Source organism: Corvus moneduloides, chromosome 2 (genome assembly GCF_009650955.1).
Source record: "Corvus moneduloides isolate bCorMon1 chromosome 2, bCorMon1.pri, whole genome shotgun sequence".
Lineage (NCBI taxonomy): Eukaryota > Metazoa > Chordata > Aves > Passeriformes > Corvidae > Corvus > Corvus moneduloides.
In genome coordinates this window covers 55,606,437-55,627,274 of record NC_045477.1, presented here as the reverse complement: position 1 = coordinate 55,627,274, position 20,838 = coordinate 55,606,437, and the positions used below count along the sequence as shown (strand labels likewise).

The 20,838-nt window shown below is 38.6% G+C and overlaps 2 protein-coding genes across 3 annotated transcripts in view; one reads left to right on the top strand and one right to left on the bottom strand.

Annotated features, from left to right (window-relative positions):
* The window catches only part of RB1 (RB transcriptional corepressor 1), a 71,310-nt gene extending 64,192 nt beyond the window's left edge, over positions 1 to 7,118 (top strand). The window contains exons 20-27 of the mRNA XM_032099749.1: positions 265 to 410; positions 958 to 1,062; positions 2,100 to 2,213; positions 2,298 to 2,464; positions 3,327 to 3,357; positions 3,679 to 3,824; positions 4,077 to 4,126; positions 5,112 to 7,118. Coding sequence (XP_031955640.1) covers positions 265 to 410; positions 958 to 1,062; positions 2,100 to 2,213; positions 2,298 to 2,464; positions 3,327 to 3,357; positions 3,679 to 3,824; positions 4,077 to 4,126; positions 5,112 to 5,185 — 833 coding nt within the window. The 3' untranslated portion in view covers positions 5,186 to 7,118. The remainder of the gene's footprint in view (positions 1 to 264; positions 411 to 957; positions 1,063 to 2,099; positions 2,214 to 2,297; positions 2,465 to 3,326; positions 3,358 to 3,678; positions 3,825 to 4,076; positions 4,127 to 5,111) is intronic.
* A 1,039-nt stretch (positions 7,119 to 8,157) lies between these two features.
* Positions 8,158 to 20,838, bottom strand: part of RCBTB2 (RCC1 and BTB domain containing protein 2) — a 32,344-nt gene continuing 19,663 nt past the window's right edge. For both annotated transcript variants that reach the window (XM_032099751.1, XM_032099750.1), the window contains 4 exons: positions 18,921 to 19,047; positions 15,771 to 15,907; positions 15,042 to 15,172; positions 8,158 to 11,770 (listed from right to left, as the gene is read on the bottom strand). In XM_032099751.1, coding sequence (XP_031955642.1) covers positions 11,630 to 11,770; positions 15,042 to 15,172; positions 15,771 to 15,907; positions 18,921 to 19,047 — 536 coding nt within the window. In that variant the 3' untranslated portion in view covers positions 8,158 to 11,629. The remainder of the gene's footprint in view (positions 11,771 to 15,041; positions 15,173 to 15,770; positions 15,908 to 18,920; positions 19,048 to 20,838) is intronic.

Here is a 20,838-nt window from a genome sequence, read left to right as displayed (position 1 = left end):
GGTGCTTGTTCAGACTCTTTTTGAATTGGCATAGACACACATGTGCAGCATTGTTTGGTGTGGCCTTCCATGTGTCCACTCTCTCATGTGAAAACCTTTTCCATTTATTTTGAACTTGGCTTCTACTACCTTCCCTTGATGTGTGGTAGTTTTTTTTTGTTGGAGATGGTGAACAGTCCAATGCTGTCCCTCCTCAATTGCACTCCCTTCATTTTGTATACTCCTGTTACAACAATTTCAGTTTATTTTTCTTTGTTTCTGAAGTGTATCTACTGGCCTATCGTCGACTCCACACCCTGTTCCTTCACCTTCTCTCCGAACATCCTGACCTGGAACCCTTAATCTGGACCCTCTTCCAGCACACCCTGCAAAATGAGTATGAGCTAATGAGAGACAGGCACCTGGACCAGGTAACATGAACAAAAAAGTTTAAAAAGGCTCTCCTGAACAAAATGTTCCTTGTATGTTCTTCAGCCATTAGAAATTGTACTCTGAGTTTCTATTAATCTATTGATCACTGAAAGGAGGACTTAATTTAGACTGAAATCTGTCATCTCAGTTTTTTAAGCACTGGCAATTATTTAATACGGCACCTTCAAATACCATTTTCAGCTATCTTCAAAATAATGATGAGAGACCACAATTTCTAATAATTTACATTAAAATATAGTGATTTTCTTGGGAAAACAACATGTGTGGCTGATAAATATTTCATTATTCTACCCTAAAACTGCAGCATGTGGTATTGAGAAGATACTGTCAGCTCCAGTTAGTTGTTTGTCACATAGAAATGGAGGTAGCAGTAGCTGACTTATGTTCTGGAAGTTCTTATGAAGTTGAGTTGGCTGCTAGTTTATAGAGCACAATCCGTAATAGAAAGCTTATTTCTTAACTTGAAATGAAGAAGCTGAATTAATTTTCTGCATTTTCAGTTGTCTTGTCTTGTTTCTTTAATAGATCATGATGTGTTCCATGTATGGCATATGCAAAGTGAAGAATGTAGATCTTCGATTTAAAATAATAGTTTCAGCATACAAGGAGCTTTGCAACACAAATCAAGAGGTATGGAAGTTCTTAAATGTTACTCCTCCATAAAAATCTTACAAACTAATTATTTTCCTCTGAAATCAAAATAAAACAAACTACACTTGGACATACAAAAGAAAACTTCTGCTGCACTGCATCTCCATTTTATGGAGGAGAAAACTGACTAATACTAAGTATCTCTTTTAAACATCTTGCATAAATAGTTTGGTAACTCTCCTCAGAAAACAAATTTCTTTCCATCTTTTGAAAGATACTAAAAAAAGGTTTATGATTCTATTTGGAGTCTAGATAAAAATTTTCTGTCTAGAGCTAATAGGACTTTCAAAACCAACCCAAGTTCCTTTATGACTTGTCTAACTTCCATGGAGCATTAAGGGAAGAGAAGCAGATGACTTTCTAGTGAAGCTTTCAATAGAAACATGGTTTGATACCTAGTAGAGATGTATGGCTATATATCAAACAGCTGTGTATGTATTAAAGTTGCAGGCTTAATTCTAACATGAAGAAGTTCCTTTCTTCACAGGAGTTTTAATGTACTGAAATTTTTGCACAGCACAGTAATGAAATCAATAGAAAAACCCTCACCGGTTAATGGAACTGTAGCATCCTTTCAGTAGCAGAATTTCTCACAGTGTGTTTGTGGATCTTGGCTAAACTCCAGCTATTGTCTCCAAGCCTAGAGAACTATTTTATCCCCGTCAGGTCAGTAATGAGTTTTTTAGCCTTCCAAGGCACGCACAGTAGTCTAGACTTTTTGACACGTGTGTGTGAAAGCAAATTGTTCTTAAATTTGGAAAATGTTAGAACTGTGTTCCCACCAAGGGGCTGTGCCAGTTAATGAAGTAGGTGCTTGTACTGGTGCTCATACATGTTTGGAAAAGTCCCCAACAGTTCAGAGAAGTTACAATGGCTTGCATACAACCCATGTGCTATCCTAGCTCTTAATCTAACACAGACTTTGAGTGACTTTATGAGTCTGTCAAATGTAAAATTATCGTTCCGGGGTTTTTTTGTTTTTTTAAATCTGTGTATGATTTTCTCACCCTACGCAGACTTTCAAACGTGTTCTTATCCGGGAAGAACAGTATGACTCCATCATAGTCTTTTACAACTTAGTGTTTATGCAGAAGCTGAAAACAAACATTTTGCAGTATGCTTCCAGCAGGGTAAGCCATTAGCTCTGTTCCTTATTCAACAGACTAGAAATATACAGGCAATAAATCCTTATGATAATTTTATTATTTTTATAGCCTCCCACTCTGTCACCTATCCCACATATTCCTCGCAGTCCTTACCAGTTTTCCAACTCTCCTCGGCGTGTTCCTGCTGGCAATAACATCTACATCTCACCTCTGAAGAGCCCATACAAATTCTCTGATGGGTTTCAGTCACCCACAAAGATGACTCCAAGGTCTAGGTACGTTGTTGACAAGTACTTCTTTGACTAAATTTAAGGTATTTGAGGGATTTTAGTGGAAGAAAATTGGAAAACCTGCACAATCTAGTTTGTCAGCAGTCTGTGGCTATCATGCAATTTCTGGTTAATAGTTTTTGTCCTGCATTTGGAATCTTTATTCATCATTCAATGCTTTTCTGTTGTGCTCAAGGAGTTTTTTTTGTTAGTTGTTTTTTTTCTTTTTTTTTTTTTACCTCCCACTTAAGAGGAGTTTCCTCACCTGGTTGCTTAAATGTTGTTGGCTTGGACCCTGCATCACTCCCAAAAAACACAGATGAGCTTTGTCAGCATGTTTAAAGGGAAAATACTTTTTTGCAACAAAATGTTCATTTAGCTGGCTGAACAGAACATTTTAAACTGTTGGTTTTAGTTCTTAGCAGATGAGGATGACAGCAAATGTACCAGTTTCCAGTGGCTTTTCAGGCTAGGATCAAGTGAGTCCCACCGTGCACAGAAGTTTAAATGTTATTGTGTATTTTAGGTTGATTAGCAAACACCTAAAGGTAAAGATAAGAGGATGATAGTCTGGGTACCCAGCACTGAAGGGTCTTCCTGCTCCTACGGGACAGACTATGGGGGCCTCTGATTCTTTCAAGCCACAATTTCATTTCTGTCTGTGTGATTCAGTTCATTTGGTGATTCAGCATTCACTGGCTCAAAGAGAAATGTCTCAACACAGTAAAGCACAGTATGGATTTGCACTGTTAATGCAGAGAGGGAGAGAGGAAGAGACCTTGTTAATGCGTTGTGCTAACCTGTGCAAATTAGTGGATGCTTCTGTTATTGTAAAATGTAGCTTCAACTTTTCTTCTTCATTTGGCAGAATTTTGGTGTCAATTGGAGAATCATTTGGGGTGAGTTTTAATGTTTTCAATGTCTGGTCTTAAATGCATATAACTTTTGGAGGAATGGGATAGCCTGCTCACATCTCTAGAGCTGGCCAGTGAGTGTGTCTGCTTTAATATAGTAATTATAGGGAAGTTCTGTTAACTCCTTTCAAATATCCAGACTTCATTTTTAAAATGTGTTGCGTTTTATTGTAGTTGCTTTGGCACAAGATAAGAGTTCTTAAAACTCCAGTGTTTTAGAACTTCTAATTTTTTGTGGATCATCTGGAAGTTGGAGTGGTTTCAGGATTTATTGGCAATTCTTTCCCTATTTTCTTGTCACTTCAGACTTCTGAAAAGTTTCAAAAAATAAACCAGATGTTGTGCAACAGTGAGTGCCAGCTGAAGCGCAGTGCAGAAGTAGGTGCTGCTGCCCCGAAGCCACTGAAGAGGCTGCGCTTTGATATAGAGGGGCAAGATGAGGCAGATGGAAGGTGAGAGATTGTCCTGGTCTTTTCAGAGATCTTGCATATATTTGGTTCCCAGGGTCTTCATCCTAACTTCTTCCTGATATCCTATCTTGTGTTAATTCGTGAGGTTTAGCAGCTGTATCAAAGAGAGATGGAAGCATGAAGCCCCTCAGTTACATGCTTCGATGTCAGAAGTCACTCCCCTTGATTTAAAGTTTAGGTTACGAGGGTAAAAAGTTGTTCTTATTAACTTAACCTTATGCTTTCTGTCTGCAGCAAACACCTACCCCAGGAGTCCAAGTTCCAACAAAAGCTTGCAGAAATGAGTGAGTATTACTTTTCTCATAATCTGCACAGCACTGAGTGCCTTGGGCCCACCCAGATGAAAACACTGCTCAACACCAATGTGATTTGGGTAGCTTGCTTAGCTTTTGTACATGCTGCATTTAATCTTGAAAATGCAGATTACAAAATGGAAATTTATGTACACAGGAAAACCATATAGAGTGGTTTTGTTGCTTTGCTGTCTTTTATATTGAAACGTCTGAGACTGCTTTTTTCTTCTACTGTGGGTCAGCATTTCTTTCAGATCTTATGGGATCACTTTTCTGTTTCAAAATGAAACTCAAATCTAGCTCATGAAAAGCAAAACGGCCCCAACCCCCACATCTGAGTTGTATTTTCCACTCATGTAAAGGAGCACACTTGGCCTGGCCAGGCATTCTTACTCTATGGCAGAATCTGAGCTCTGCAGCTGAGCAGATTTGCCCATTAAAAACTCTTACCTTGCTCATCAAAATAGGTATGAGTGTGGATCCAGGCACCTCTCCTTTATTTTAAGATAGGGAAAATGTTTCAGTGTTTACTTATGGCAGAGGTTAAGAAGGAGAGTTCTGTCTCATGTCCAGTGGTGTTAGTGTGTGCCACTGGGGGGAAAAGGCATTCCTGGGCAGGCTGTCTCAGGGATGTGGGCAGTGCTCAGCCCACAGCATCTGCCTGGCTACAAGGCGAGATTCCCGGTGTGACACAAACCATCTGCCCTCCTTGAGGATGGAAACAGACACAGTGAGGGGACAGGGACAATGAGAACTGGAGTGAACAGATGGAATGAATTTCGTAAGATCTGTAAGATGGAGCAAGAACGGCTGAAACAATCCAAAATTAGGTGTTTATCCTATAATGAGCGATTTGGTTCGTTTACAATAGAATGTACTTCTATTCCTTGTGTCATTACAAATTTTCCCAATAATCAGTCTGAAGTAATTATGAAGAAAATACCTCATTCTTTTTGTTTGTTGGGTTTTTTTGTAGCATCTACTCGAACAAGAATGCAAAAGCAGAAGCTCAATGATGGAAATGATACCTCAGCCAGTGAAGAAAAGTGAGATTCTTCCTCAGGACAAGGGGCTGCACTGCTGGCCCTCTTAAGATTGTTTTTGTTTTACAGCCTTCATTAATAGAGTTGCTTTTTTAGTTGCTTTTAATTCCAAACTGCTAGTTGAAAGCATTTGTACTTTTTAAATTGTTAAATGTTTTCCATGATACTTTGTCTTATGATGTAGCATACATACAATGTAAGCCACTGAATTTAATTTATATTTTTTTTGAGGATTTTTAAAGTCTTGGAAAGTGTCTGAATTTCCTGTTGCAGCATTACTGATTTAAGCCAGTTCAGTCTTGTTGGATTGATTTTTTTATGTCTGAAGATTAAATGTTAGCTAGAATGATTTGAAATGCACTAATTTTGTTTCTTAGATTTGATTTTTAGATTTTCATCACTTGAAAATTTTGAAAATGGTGGGCCACTTACTGCAAAGATTTCTGTCTCTGGTCATAATTAGCACATCAAATTCCCATGAAATTAAACTGCAGAGCAGCTGGGGGCCTTGCAGAGTCGGGGCCTCACCTCAGGAGTACAACCTGAATTCAAAGTGAACTCATTTCGCAGCCTTACTACTGAAACCAACACTTGGCATTTTGTAGTTTTGCTTCCCCAGCTCTCACCCCACTGTCACTTCAGAGGGGCAGGTACACTGTCCCTCAGTTTGAATTTCATGGAATGTGAATCCCACAGAGATTCACCCCAGAATCCTACAGAGAATCTTCCCAGAAGCTGAAGTTTCTTCCCATATGCAGAGTAATTGATGTGCCCTTTCCTATCGTGGGAAATCTCAAGTATTTTAAAAAAAGCAAAACCAAACAAAACAACAAACCCAAACCATACCTGGTACACACAAGATTTCAAAATTCTAATGATGTAGAATTTTCTTGATTTCTTTGAATTTCCACCTAACTGTAGCCAAGCCAAACAGCTTGAGAAACAGCTGGAAGCTGAGTGTCTCCAGCTGGGTTCCAGGTAAGGGTAGCCTGCTCTCTAAAAGCACAGGGCATCTCCCATTGGCCTTACTGCAGCATCTGCAAATACCTGAACGTGGTAAACCCACGTTGGGAAAATCAATCTGCCTTACTTCACTGAAAAGGCAGTTAATTGAGCAACTTGTGAATTTTGCAACTAGCAAAAAAACCCAAACAAAACCATCCAATACTTTTTTCATCTTTTGTGTTTGTAAGTTATTGATTCAGATACTGGAACTTTCCTTGCCACAACAAAGTTTTGTAAAATACCCAATTAACAAAAGCACATGTTTTATTTACAATGGATTAAAACATAAGCAAATAAATTGTCTTGCTTTAAAATTACCCATTTTTATTAAATTTAACTTTTGCAGCTACTTAAATTAGGAACGGGTACAGTAGAAAAGCATGGTGTTCATGACACAAATGTTTTAAACCAACATCTTCCAGGTAGCTTATTTACAGATTGCTTAGCTGATCCTAGAATACTTATAGTAGGAAGTTTTTTAAAGATCCATTCTTGTGTTAATTCAAAGCTAACCCTAGAGCTACTAAAAATTACATGAGCAGCAAACTGATTGTAAATTAATTTTAAAATACTATTGAGGGTTTTTTTAGACTCAGTATGGCTTCAATTTTCCTACTGAAAAATGTACAGAAGTTTCCAGACTTCCATAAGTACCTTATGTTTATTTTCTCACTTTTTGCAGTTTTACAGACAGGATATATGTTAACATTGGGGTACACTGACTGTAAGCTCTGTTACAGCAGTCAAGACTCTTCCTTTGGCTAGAGGGATGATACAGTCCAGTATCTAAACAGCTTCATTATTTCTTTACTGTGACAATGTATTTTTTTTTTTTGTTCAAACAGACTGAAGGCTTTACATAAAATGTACAATATTATTTTATACAACTAATCAGTTTCTCTCCTTTCAAGATAAATAAAATAGCTTTTAAAGGATTTATAGTCAGTAATTTTCTTATATTCATATGGTACCTATGCAAATAAATGTGTATTGAAACCAATGGCTTTTTATTAGATATGGAAATCTTACTGTGTTTTACAGCACTCTTCTTAGAGTGAGACCTTGCTGTACTAAAAATGGCCTGGAAAATTGAAACTGTTCCAGGAAAAAAGAAAATTAGGAATCACAGCAGAAGTTGGACACAAAATACGATGGCCATTTTAGGTGCTTAACAACAAGCAGCCGTTCCTGTAGAAAGCCTAAGCCCTGGGTGTAAGATGAGGTCAGGTAAATTGCATCCTGGAAAGGCCTGTTCTATCCACTCGTGCTTAAGGGACTTTAATCTATTGGTTTGGCTGTGTAGCCATCTGAAGGTGGATGAGCTGACTCCCAGCCTCTTAATTTGATGTTTTATACCTTATGATCTTCCTGCTGTCCACTGTTTCCAAATGCTGTTTGTTCTTATATGTCATAGGAATTTATTTCTTCCTCACTGCCTTTGCCTTCTTTGCAAGTGAAGAATTTTGTGCTTAGGTAGTGCTTGTGCAGAGGGGCTGCACTAAACAGCAGGTGCCTCACAGGTACTGGGACAGCTGCAGGGAACGTGTAAATGCACAATTTCAGGTACAGGAGTGGCTGCAGGAAGACACCTGTATCAAATGTGAAGCAGCTGGAGAAGATTATGGCTGTGTGATACCAGTGCACAGTACAAGCTGAAATATTTTAAAATGTAACAAGCTGGTCATAATGTGCATTTGCTTAAGAAATGATGATTGGTGTTCTGAGGACCATTTTATTAATAGCAATGTATTAAGTCACTAATAAGGCATAAGGGCATTGATACACTTGAGCAAATTCTCCAGCTTACAAATGTGTTATCTGGTGACAGTGATTTCCTGAAGAACACAAATAACCTTTAAGGTACCTCTGTGAAATATTAATCTGGTTTACTTTTCTCCCACACACAGTTAACTCAGTCTAGAAGCATCAAATTTTCTTCATTTTTACTGAAAAGAAAGGAAAAAATCCCACTCGTACTGTTTTAAATACTATGACATTTTTATTAATGGTCTATTAAACCGGGTAAGTTTGTAAAGAAACAAAAAATCATTTATGTTCAGGCTGTAAACTTTCTACATCATTGGGTGGTAGCCAATGAATCCTGCCTCTATGGGGCAAATAATTGTTCAGATCATATAAAAACAGCAGTTTACATAGTTACCAAGCATTGTAACAAAACTCTACAGGTGTGTACTAGATGACAATGCAGTGCTGGCTTTTAGCTTCAGTAACTTAGGAGAACCTTTAAATGACCCTACCCATCTAATTTCTTTGTCTCTCCAGACTCCTTTCTGGAAAGTGGAACATTGCTCTTTATTTAAACCCCAGACACAGTTTATGCTTGACCATATTTTCACTTTTTAATAAATACCTTTTGTCTGTGGTATCCTAAAACAGAACAATACTTTATTAAGTATTTAACCTGCAAGATCCACAAACAAGGTGGTTGCAGACTATCTCACAACAGTAAAATGCATCCCTAATTTCTTCTGAAATGTCCCATGGTTGGGTTTCAAGCACATATTTACATCCATGCACCCACATTTAACCACCTAAGCCAGTTAGGACTTTTTTTTTTGAACATTGACCTGAAAATGCATGCAACGAAAATTAAAAAACTAAATAAATAAATGTTTCTATGAATGTAATACTATTACATCCAGGTCAGCTGACACAGAATAAAAGCCAATGCTGACACACTGGATCTTTAGACTCACCCTCACTCAGTCCAGAGATGCCTTTTCTCACAATTACAGGCTTTGTCAATTATTCTGAAAGTGCAAGTAGGCTTTAATGTGTATGGTTAGTTGGAAGTTATGAGCAGCAAAGAAATAAATTGGAAAAAAAATGGCACTTGGTTATATTAAGCCAAAAATGCCTTGTTCCAAGCAGCATGCCATCTCAGCTGCAGTAACTGTTCAACTACTTCATGAACTTGAGGCAATACTGGAGAGTGGTGTCCCTCTCCAGTGCTATCATTCCATGCAGTAGTGCCTCCAGGGAGCCAGATAAGGTTTCTTATCAGATGTTGAGTCAAAAACCCCTCATCATTTCACATTTATAGTTTTTTGTTTGATTCTTTTGAGTAAAACAGAAATGTGTGGAGAGACCTTTTGTACCACATGCTGTAGGAAAGCTGGAGTGACCACTGACAAGCCAGTACCAGGGGTGTAGGTGCCCAGCTGGTTCCATTTCCCAGTGAGACTGGATGTGTGCCAGTGTGATGCCATCGGGCTGGTGCCAGCTGCTGCCCCAAGGCTGGGATGTGGTTGTACACCCTCATTCCATGGACTGCTACTCTTAAGGAAATGCTGGCAGGTGAATCTGGCATCCCAGGCTTAACCAGCGATGTGCAGCCTTGGCTGACATAGAATTCCTCGCGTCCATGCTTTGGTATGACCAGGGCTGGGCTAGAGCACACAGGGTTTGTGGTAAAGCTGTGCCCTACCAGGACCCTGTTTTACTGTCTGCAGTAACCTCTATCTGGGTGCTGGTGTCAAGTGCTTCTCAACACAAACTTACCAAAACTCATCTCCTCCCCCAGGAACGTTGTGGTTTTGATGAATCTGCATTATGTACTGGAAAGGTTTTGACCACTTCTGTTTGAATACAAAATACTGACACAGCTGCTAAGAACAGCCTTAATGCTGCTGGAGGAAGTCGTACTCATCACTGAGGGGGTGGCAGAATGTGCTTGTTAGCAGTAGATGATCCAGTGTATTTCTAGTAAGAGTCTGAGGCAAATGTCTCAAACACAAGTAAATGTTTACCACAGCATTTTCCAAAATATTTGCTCATCACCCTCCTCCTAAGTAAATTCTGCTGTCTGTGTGCTTCACCTTTCCACTCACACCCACAGGGTCTGGGGTGGAGGGCACTACTCACTACTGCTTTTCTGCTCCTTTTCCTCCTACTCTTCCTCAAAGAACAGGATTGTTTGAGAAATGAGCCTCCAATATAGTAAGGAACAGCTATTTCTACCTTAGACATGAGGATGTGATAATTTAAGGGAATTAAGTTCTTAGCGACCACATTTGAGGATTAGAAAAAGTCATTGAAGGATGCTGTGGCACAGCAGGGACCTGCAGAAAGGTTGCATGACTACTTATGTAATTAGTGTACTGAGCCTGGCATCCAGCTTTTTGTCTTTCCCATAAAATACTGCAAAAGGCACTTGAAGTCACTTCACGCAGCCAGAACTTTAAGAGAAATTCTCAGGGTGAATTCATAGTTACCTGTTAGAAAATTCAAGTAAATGCTCCATGAGCTCCTCCCCACCTTCTGTAATGGGGCAGACCCCCCTCCGTGCAGCACTGGATGGGGTTTTCACCTTACCTCGCTGCAGCCAGTTAGAAATGAAGCATCTCCTCTACCTTAGCCACCGATGATCAGTGCTGGGAGAGAGGCGTATCCAGAGGGCACCTCCTCTCTCCTGAACAGCCCTGAAAGGAAAGTGGTATGGGCACCTCGCAGCTCTGACCACAGGAGAATCTGAAACGCTGTATTTGGACAAGGTGCCTTTATCACCATCTGGAATATAGTGTCAGTTCACTCATGAATTCAATTAATTTGAAGTTACCACTTCAAAATCACCTTTTTCTCCATTTTTCTGAAGTTGATCTGTCTGAGAGATAGTAAGACAGGAATAAATAAGCCTCAAGCAGAACTTCCTTTTTTTGAAATCTTGTTTGGGTTTGTAACTAGGTGGTTTTCTTAGTAGCAAAACTCACAGCATGACAATTCACATCCAGACAAACTTGGTGAGTGCTTCCATTGGGGTGCCAGGGACCATGCCTGGTATAATGGAAAGGGAGATTCTTTACATTCTGGCTAAAATATGAGACAGGTGCTGGGAACTCAGAAGTGTAATACCCTGCTGAAGCTCCTCATAAATAAACTCCAAACAACAACCAAGTGAGACATATCCTCCTACAAATCAAAAAGCCTCTCACCCTAAAGAACTTACGTTGTTTTACCACACGTCCAGAAAAACAAGTTTGTATCTTCACTGAATTATAACCAGACAAAAAGAAGCCCACTATGGCATATTAACTGAGTTTTGAGACAAAAGGACACCATGGAAGTTTTAGCAGCAAACAGGTCACTGTCCCATAAAATCCAAACACAGACTGTTTAAAAAAAATTTAAAAATTAGACAGACTAGATAATGACAAGCTTAGTTTGCTTGAGAGGGAAAGGGTAGTTACTACATTAGATTTTTGTGTTAAATTCTGGCTGTTGGCAATCAACAGTCACCACACACCTACACTGTAGCCGTCCTTACAAAGCCAACATGTTAGTGGACTTCCACACACTCCCTAAGCTGATGGACACCAAGACTTTCCTTCCAAAGCATTGCACATTCTGACCATGGAGAAGTTCTCCAAAGGAGAAGTATTTCCAGGAAGGAAGAGGACACGCTCTTCAGCTTGGTAGTAGTCAGACCTCAATTTCGGAATGCTCCCACTCTGCTGGCTTTGCTAATGAAGTTTTTCAGGAGGTCATGGTCCATTTCTGCAAAGCCTTGAGTTTGTGTAACAACAGTCAAATGGTTTATGCAAAATCTGAAGCAAAATTCTTCCAAGTCCTAGGAACAAATTGGAGTAATTTGTAACATGAATGATTGATAAATCCATTAACATTATTATTTTGTTTCAAATCTGTCATTTACTTAGCAGAGAATATACCAGATTGTTCACCCTTTTCTGATCCTTTTGATGAGATCCCAAATGACAGGATGAAATTTGTTCACACAAACTACTCAATAAAGCCAACTTGAAAAAACAGGAGTAGCCACCTAAATCAACTCTAGAACTCCATCACATTTACTAGAACTTACTACACATTCATTAGAAAAGTTATTAGTGGGTGAAACCATCAACTTGCCCCACACAGAACTACTAGAGCATCAATAACTCCTTTCTTTTCCTCCCTGCACTGCATTCAGTAGTGGTCCTGTGAAAAATAGCAGATATCCTAGTCATGCTGGAAATAAAAACAAAATATGATGCAAAATGCGATGATGCTTGCTGAACACAAACAGCATGTTAGGATACACGTGTCTTTCATGGCAAACCTAGGAATTGTATCCCTCTGTCTAATGGGATTCCCGGATAGCACAAAAGGTTCTGTCTTGTTCTGGTCTCACTGTAAGAGTACACTCAGCTATTCAGCACAGGATGGGTACAAGCCATACAACCACAACTGCACACCGCACATTTTTCCCACCCAAACTCCTCACAACAGTGGCAATCCTTCTGTCCATACACTGGGTCAGTCTCCTTTAGTTGGGTCCTCTGCAACAACTTGCTCTGAAGGAAAATTCATTACCTTCTGCAGCCAGAGCCAGAGCCAGCAGCAAGGAAGTCAGAATTGATCCACAAACTATAAACTCTTCAAGGGTTACAGCAAAAAGAGTAACCCATGCCAATTTAATTCTATGTTAACTACACAAACATTGTAGCCTGGGATTAATAGTAGAAAGATACTCAGAAGACTACCTGTGCATTTCCTTTTGAAACCTTTTCCTTAGATTCCATGTTTCAAGATCTAATTAAAGCTTTAAATGAAGCACAAAATATCCTTAAAGAAGATATATGGTATAGGAAGTATCTCTCATCAACTACTGGGAAAGTAGAAACGGAATGAGAATAGCAGAAGCAAAAAACCAGAGGAAATAAAAAACGTAAACAGTCAAAGACAGTGACAGCTTAAGTTCCAGCAGACTTCTGAAATGGTACTGTCAGAACCTGAGCTGCTTTACAGTCAATGTGTGAACTTTTATGCTAACTAAAATGAACAGCACTTGCCTTTTCTGGTGCTGGTATGAAGAGGACCGACCATAGATTACAGAGAATCCTGGTCACTCATTTTGCAGTTTCAAGAAATACTGTCTTTTTTATTCTGTTTTATAGAAGATGATTAGTCTAAAATTTGCTACAGAGTATATGAGAAATATGCTTTAAAGTAACTTGTAGTTGCAACTCTTTGTATTTTCTGAAGATAGGAAAAAATATTTTCAAGCATTTTAAATCCTAACAATGCATACAGTAGTCAAGTCAGTCTTAATTTGTAATGTGAATGGCATATCACACACCACTATAATCTTTCACTTGCAGTCTTCACATTTATTGACAAAAAAAATTGAATTCTATCTTTTCAAACTTTCAAAATATGAGGCCTCTTTCATAATCCTTTCGACAGTTTTCTACTGAAGTCCTGACACACTGCACGTGGTTCTCAAAACAGGAGTTACTATATTAATATAGTACACTGGAAGATCCTTAGCCAGAGGCTATCCCCATGTCTTTGATAAAGAAATCTTTGCTGCATTCCCCCAAAGCCATTCTACTCCATCCCTTTCTGAGCTGTGGGTGTAGGGAGGAGGGCAACAATGCACTCCCGAGTTTGGCACATGCTGCAGCCAGGGCAGGTGAACCAATTCATCATCTGACAATTGTGTTAAACTGTAACATGTTTTGAAAGAGTAAAATACTGAATCACAGAAGGAAGATAACACTTATTTAGTTATCCAGCCAATCCCTTTTACTATGTCTCAGCCATTATGAACTTTGGTACTTTGTCCAGACTAGGTTTACTACTTCACAACACACATAAACATATCTTTAACTACTCTTTAACTACTTCACCAGATGCAGATCAACTAAAAATACTTCTGCTTTGAAGAGTTCAAAAATGTTGAAAAGCTTGTATGAGGAGAAACTACAGAATAAAATTTTAATGAAAAATCTGCTGTTAAGAGAACCAAATTACTGGGTCATGCCTTCCTGTAGAGTCTTCCCTGCTATGCTGGGCTTGTACCAGCACAGCACACTGAAAGCACAGCTCGTCTTTGCCCCAGCTGTTCATGCCCTCTGTTTCTGACACCTGGGTTACAAATGCCTTGTAACTGGCAGCTGGTAATCTTACTAACTACTAATCCCTTGTTATCCCCTTTCAATGGACAGAACTCACTGACTTCCAGCCTCCCCTTTGCAACTCCTACACAAAATTATCTCCTATAGTTTGCTGTCTCCATACAGCACTGACTTTTGCAACATTTTTAACTCAGTGTTTGTTTCAGTCTCTTCCTTCTACTTGCCTCCCACACCTGAAAGGTATTTATAACAATGTCCCCTATGACTAAAATACATAAGCAGACTTTTTGAATAATAAAACCCACCACATAGTTACTTCCACAATCATCACAGCACTAAGAAGATGAGAAAAGGAAAATATCTTTGAAAGTATTTGTTTACCCAAAAAGCACTGCTAACAGGCTGAGTGCTAGTGACACATTCCACAATCAAGGGTGGACCACAGGATATGGGGATGACAGGATATGGGGAGAATATTAACAATAGGTGATTTGTTGTATGTCAGCACAATTCATTGAAAACAATACTGCAAAATGGATTTTTTTATATAAGCACAAGTGTAAATATGCAAGGACTTTATACGTAAATTTTCCCACTGCCTGTAAAAGTCAGTACCAGAGTGACTGTACCAGACACTGGCAGACAAAATGAGTGGGTGAGGAACTCAGGGACTGAAAGACAGGGCAAAATCCAAAGGCAGAGATGTAAATGGCAGTGAGAAATTTGCATGCCACACAACAAAGCAGGAAGCAGATTAAGAACCCTGACTCACAGGTGCAAGCCAAAAGACCAGGAAGAAAACACGAGTAACTGGGGGTTTTTCAATTTTTATTTTACAGCTTAAAAAGGGGAAAACAAATATCTGGAAAGCCAGAAAGGGAAATTACAGTAATCATGCCTTACCAGTTAAATACAGTCATGTTTACATTAGGCAGCTTAATTTCTCAGAAAACAACTGCTTACCTGAAGAGAAGTTCTTACCTGAGCTTCGTACTTGACAGCAGCAGAAAGAAGAGCAATGGCATTCTCTTCACAAATGCCTTGTTTGATCGTTTGCTGGCAAAGCTTTTTCAGTCTGTTTTCTCTATACAGTGTTGCCAAATCTAGCAGCCCTGTGAAAATTCATACAGCTTTAACTATTGTGGTGCAAAATATACAAGTGTCTCTTCAAATTAATCAACTACCCTTTTGTTTTAGGCTGAATTAATCAAAGACTTGCTCTGGTTTTTTCCCTAGCTGATGTGTGCATTTTTTAAGGTCCCCTACAGATGTATCAAAAAAGGAACCATTGTATTACTATGCAAGTGTTCTGTTCTCTTGTTCCCATTCTGGACATCAATTACATCCTCTTAAATTCATGCAGGGAAGAGCTCCCTTTTCGTTCAGGAACAAAAATCGCTATAGCTACTCAAACAAGAAAAGTTTCAGGATGGCATTAGTGCCTTTCTAAATAAAAGAAAGCTCTTAATAAGAGCAACAACGAGCTCTTTTTGAAAACTTTGCATCTTTGATCTCACTGCATGCCCACCACTCATTCTCCTTGGGCATGTTTCCTGCTACTGCATCCTTTCTTCCTGACACCTGCCAACCTCAAGATTTAAGAGCTAATGAAACTAAAATTAACAAGCCCTGCTTTCCTTACCTGGTAATGACACAGACTGAACTTTTCAAAAACAATAATCTAGAGTAATTTACATTTATGACAAATACCTATTGCATCTTCAGGAGGGAGCCTAATGTTGTCTGTATACAGGTATTCCAGGAAGGCTCGGTAAACAGGATAAGAAAATTCACTCATTTCTATAATTTCATCATCATTATTGAGTATGGAGCGAAAATGTTCACACCTACAAAACATGAACAAAGATTGTACACTGTAAAGAGTTAAGCTTGAAAGATGAGCTGCAGCAAGAAGTTGGTAAAAAAATAAATCAGTCCTAACAGACTAAATACACAAGCAGAACCTCTAGCTACATGATTTCTTGCTTTGAACATCTTAATTTCTTTAAGCCTTATAAGGCTTATAAGCCTGATACATATAATTCAGAATTTTATTTGTTGTTAATATTTTATGGCAGGATCCATTTCTACTTACAATATCTATAAGGATTATCCATCTGGTTTTGATGCCATTTTCTTAATTACATTGTACATTAGCAATCAATTTTATTCCCTGTCTCGTAGCAGATAAAGTTTACAATTAACTTAGATAATTCCGACATTTGACCCTGATTTCTCCAACACTACCTAATGAAGAGGGAAATCATTAATAGTTTTAGATATCATTTATTCCAGTGTCAGAGTCCATACACAATTTAGCATTAATCATTATATTCAAGGATAAATTATTGAAAGCGAAGACACTCTCACTCAGATCTTTCATCACCTTTTTCTTACAAGTCTGAATACTTCTGTAACAGATACAAACAAGGACAAAGCACTGCCTTTGACAGCTGTAATCTGCAACTTGCTGTTCACAGTAATTTACAATGTAGTGTAACATACTGTTCCCTAAAAAGCATCCTAACATTTGCACTGTTTTCAAAATTTTTGTTGATATAAATGAATATCACCACCTCTGATAACTTTTCCTATAAAAACCACAATTTAATTGTACCTTTTTGTACTACACTAATTTATAACTCTCCCACATCTAAATTTTCTCTTCTTTTACTCAAACTTTTCTATAAAAAGTAGGATGGTTTCCTTTTAATGTCTCTGAGACAAGACTACAACCGAAAGACAGTATCACTTAAATCCAAATGAAAAACAATTAACTAATCACCTAAGTTCTTCACATTTTACTGGTTATTGAAATAATTTTTTTTATCTTAGTATTTTGGGGCTTTTAGTAAAATAATGGAAACGCTTGTCAAATTCATAAAGAAAGAAAAAGTCATTATCTAGCTTCTGCATATCTGTTACCACATTCTGGCATTGGGAGAAGCCAAAAAAACCTCATTGTTTTGCTTCCCAGAGCCTCATGTTAAGTAGTGGTGACCATGCTATCCATCCAGCGTGGATCAGACCTTGGGAATGGTCTGTTCGCCAATGGCACCACACAAAAGTCAGAGAGAAGGTGGTACACACTGATCCCTGAAAAAGTAATAAGTAAATGAAAATAAAAATTGGTTAGCACACATCCTCCAGCCTGAAAAGCATCTTGGAGTGACTCATCCTTTGGAGTGTCTCTCTCCCTGTTACCATCAGGGACAGCCCAGCCCAGTTCTGGCTGGCTGAATGCAGAGCTGATGAGTCCCACCCACACACTGGGATGTATCTGTTCCTGCAGGCAGCGCTGCCCTTGGGCTGCTCTCACTGAGCCGGGCGTTCCCGGACATTTCGCCACCACCGCCAGCCAATAACCACCAACAAGGGGATCCAGTTCAAGAACAGGAATAGGACAAGATGGAAAGCAGTCCTCATAAGCAGTAAAGAAAGGACTGGATAATGAAAAGGAACTTGTACCAGCACTGCTTTCATGACAGTGCTCTGGAAGAGGCCGAATGCTGCAAAATACCATTTTAAATACCCTGATCCAGTTGCATCATGACACTCAAACAAAATATTAATTTTACAGACTGTGCCTGATGCTTTATTATTCCTTCATAGTATTTTGGTAACACCATATATTTAAATCTATTTTAGAATTAGACATATTTCCTTCAGAGAATGCCACATAATCTGAGAAAGAGAGCAAGAAAAAAGAAGTAACAGAAAGCTACATACAGTCTGATTATCAGGAAAAAGAACCTCAGGAACATTTTGGGCATACACAAGATTTGATTTTGGTTTGGTGGTATCTGATAGAGAACACATGGCATTCCAAATGAAGAGGGTGGACTATAGGCATGAGTGTAATGTACAAGCAATGAAGCCAGTAAAGGGAAGACAAAAGTAATACAGGTAATCGATGCAGTAAGAGGAGAGCAGAAAAAACTCCAACAAAAAAAGAACAGGCAAGACTTAACAGGGAATTTCAATTTTACACAGTAATATACAAGAAATCACTACTAGGACTCAGGAGCAAAAGTAGGAAGATGAGAGTGGTGATAAACTGAGTGAGATAGCCAAGCATTTTGAGAAAAAAATAGCAAAGAGAAAAAAATACTGTAACAATGAGGAGGACGAAGCAGAAGCAGTTGGCAAGGCAGAAGAGATCTAAAGCAGTGTCTCTAAAATATCCCAGTAGAAACCACATCAGCAGTAACAAATTAATCTCTCTGCATGTTAATAATAATGAGATCATTCTGTAGAACTGCTTATGTCAAATCTCACTGTAAAGTGGTTTTAACTTGCAAAAAGAGAAGCCAGCTTAAAAGTCAAATTCACTGATAAGAAGGTTTAAAACAAGTAGAACAAGAAATCTGTCATAAAAGGAGAAAAAAGATAATCTGGAGAGCACCTACAGAAGTTGCTGAAACAACTGAAGGGTCCTGTGGAAGGAAAGAAAGCCAAGAATAAACAGAATCCCCTCAAATCATTCTGGTGGAGGAAGCCAAACATATAAAGAAGGAAAAAAACTGATTTTAACTACTGGGAAGACAGCAGAAGTAAGTGAGCCTTTTCCTCAGCAGCAATAACCAAGGTTATTGGAAATCATGGTCAAGGCCATTTAGGCAGCACAAAGGAGGATAGATGTCAGATGGAGGGAAGTGATGGAAAGACAGGTAGTAGAGCAACATGTTTGATAATTACAAGGAGTGACAGAGAGTAACAGCAAAGAACAGCAGATGAATCCCTGACTCAGGGAAAAGGGAATTTGTAAGAATAAGTCAAGAATTTTCTTCAGTGATGACTCAGCACAGTGGACTACACTACACAGTTTAGTTTATACAATTTATACAGTTTGTTCCTTACCTAATTTTGAGAAGAACTTTATGAACATGAATGTATTTTCCATCCACTAGGAACTTCAGGTCTGCAGTTTCAGGGTTGTCAAATTCCTTCTTTAGTGACTGGGCTACTGTCAGATGGTCATCAGGCTCTAGAATAAATAGGGGACTTACTATAAAGTAGTAAGCAATACAAGTATCTCCCACTACAACATTCTGGGTATCTGTCAGCAATTAACACTCTTAATAAATACATCTCCTTAAGGCTAGTAAAACCCCCCAGCAGCCTGTGCATTCTGTGTGAGCCAGAAAAGCAAAGAAAGGACAGCTTTCTTCAGTTCTTTTTAGTTTCCTGCTCCAAGAAAATATCTCTATTAAAAAACCTGTAAATTCCACTCCTCTAACTCATCTATATCAGGCCAGAAAAAAAAAAAAGGTCTCAGAAGTTTACTGCTGCATCTGATAGAAAATACTGTCAACCATTAATGAGTAAATTATCTCAAATTAAAACTGTTAGTTACTATAAGAGCCTCAAAAGATCAATTAAAAATCATAACAAAATTTTCTGAAATGCTCTCATGAGGAGACATTATATTACAGCAAAAATAAATCTATTACAGAAACAACTTGCTGGTTGCAGTGAAACTGCCCAGTGCAATATCCCTAAAAGGAAATACCAACACTTACAAGTCTATTCTAAAAGGATAGCTTTCCCTAGACTTAATGGTGTTAGAAGCATAGTGTGTCAATGTCTGCATATTCCTGTTTGTGTCATATATCTGTATATCCCACTGTGTACATAACATTTGCATTATAAAGTTACCAGACAGCTTTGAGAAGTCATTCATCATTTGCATACAAAATTTTACCTCCTGAACTGATCCAAATCTTCATCACACTCAGAGAACCATCTTCTTTAATACTACTAAAAAAATCAACAACCCCTTCCACCCCCAAATCTCATTCTTAACCATCACAACATTTTGTCTTCTTACCATATAAATACTCATTATAGGTTTATACAGATCTTGTGGGTCAGTAATTAGTTGTTCTCTACAGAAAATTACATAAATGCTAGGTCCTGTAACCTAGCAAGCTAGAAATTATAATAGTATTCAGCTGGAAATGGAAAGACCTTCTCCACAAGCTCTAGAAAAAGCTTAACCCACACACACACTTTGATACTGTTACACTTTGTTTAGCACAATCATTTTGCATTTCATTTAGAGAATGTCAGGTATACCCAATTTGGGTTGGTACAGGTAAAATGGATGGGTGAGAAAAATCCAATATAGTGGTAAGAAAAATGAAATATTTCTGAAACAATGATACTGTAAAATACTTTGTTTGTTTTTATTTTGTACAATATGTGGTTTATTTATTCAGACCTCTGCTATCCAAACAAGTAAGCATTTTAACAACTAATGCAAAGCTGAAACTCTTCTTCAAAGTTAACTGGCAATCCAGATGTCCAAGATACATCTCCAGATGACTTCTACAGCCATGAGAGGAGAACTGAATATAGTGGGGTTCAGCTTAGAGGGAAACCACATGCTTTTATTTCACTGTTACAGCAGTGAAGGGGGAACCAGAGGAAGGGAATGAAGAGGCAGTTCACACTGACAAGGCACAAAGCCAAGAAAACTCCTTAGCAGCCTGTGCTAAGAATTGTATTAGAAATGTCCAAACTGCCACAAACATGGAGAGAATGGGAATGCCTGGGTGTGGAAGCACCAGAATAAAACAGAGAGGGCTGTAAGCATGGCAGATGTCCATGGCACCGAGGTCAGCAGATGTAAGATCCCAGGACACAGCTGTCTGAGGATTCTCACCACGCATACATCAGGTAACAAACAATAGTGAGTCAGTCCTGACAACTAGCCAAGGTAGGACAGGATGAAGAGGACAGTCACACTCAGCTCCTGGAGTGTGCAAAAAGGCAC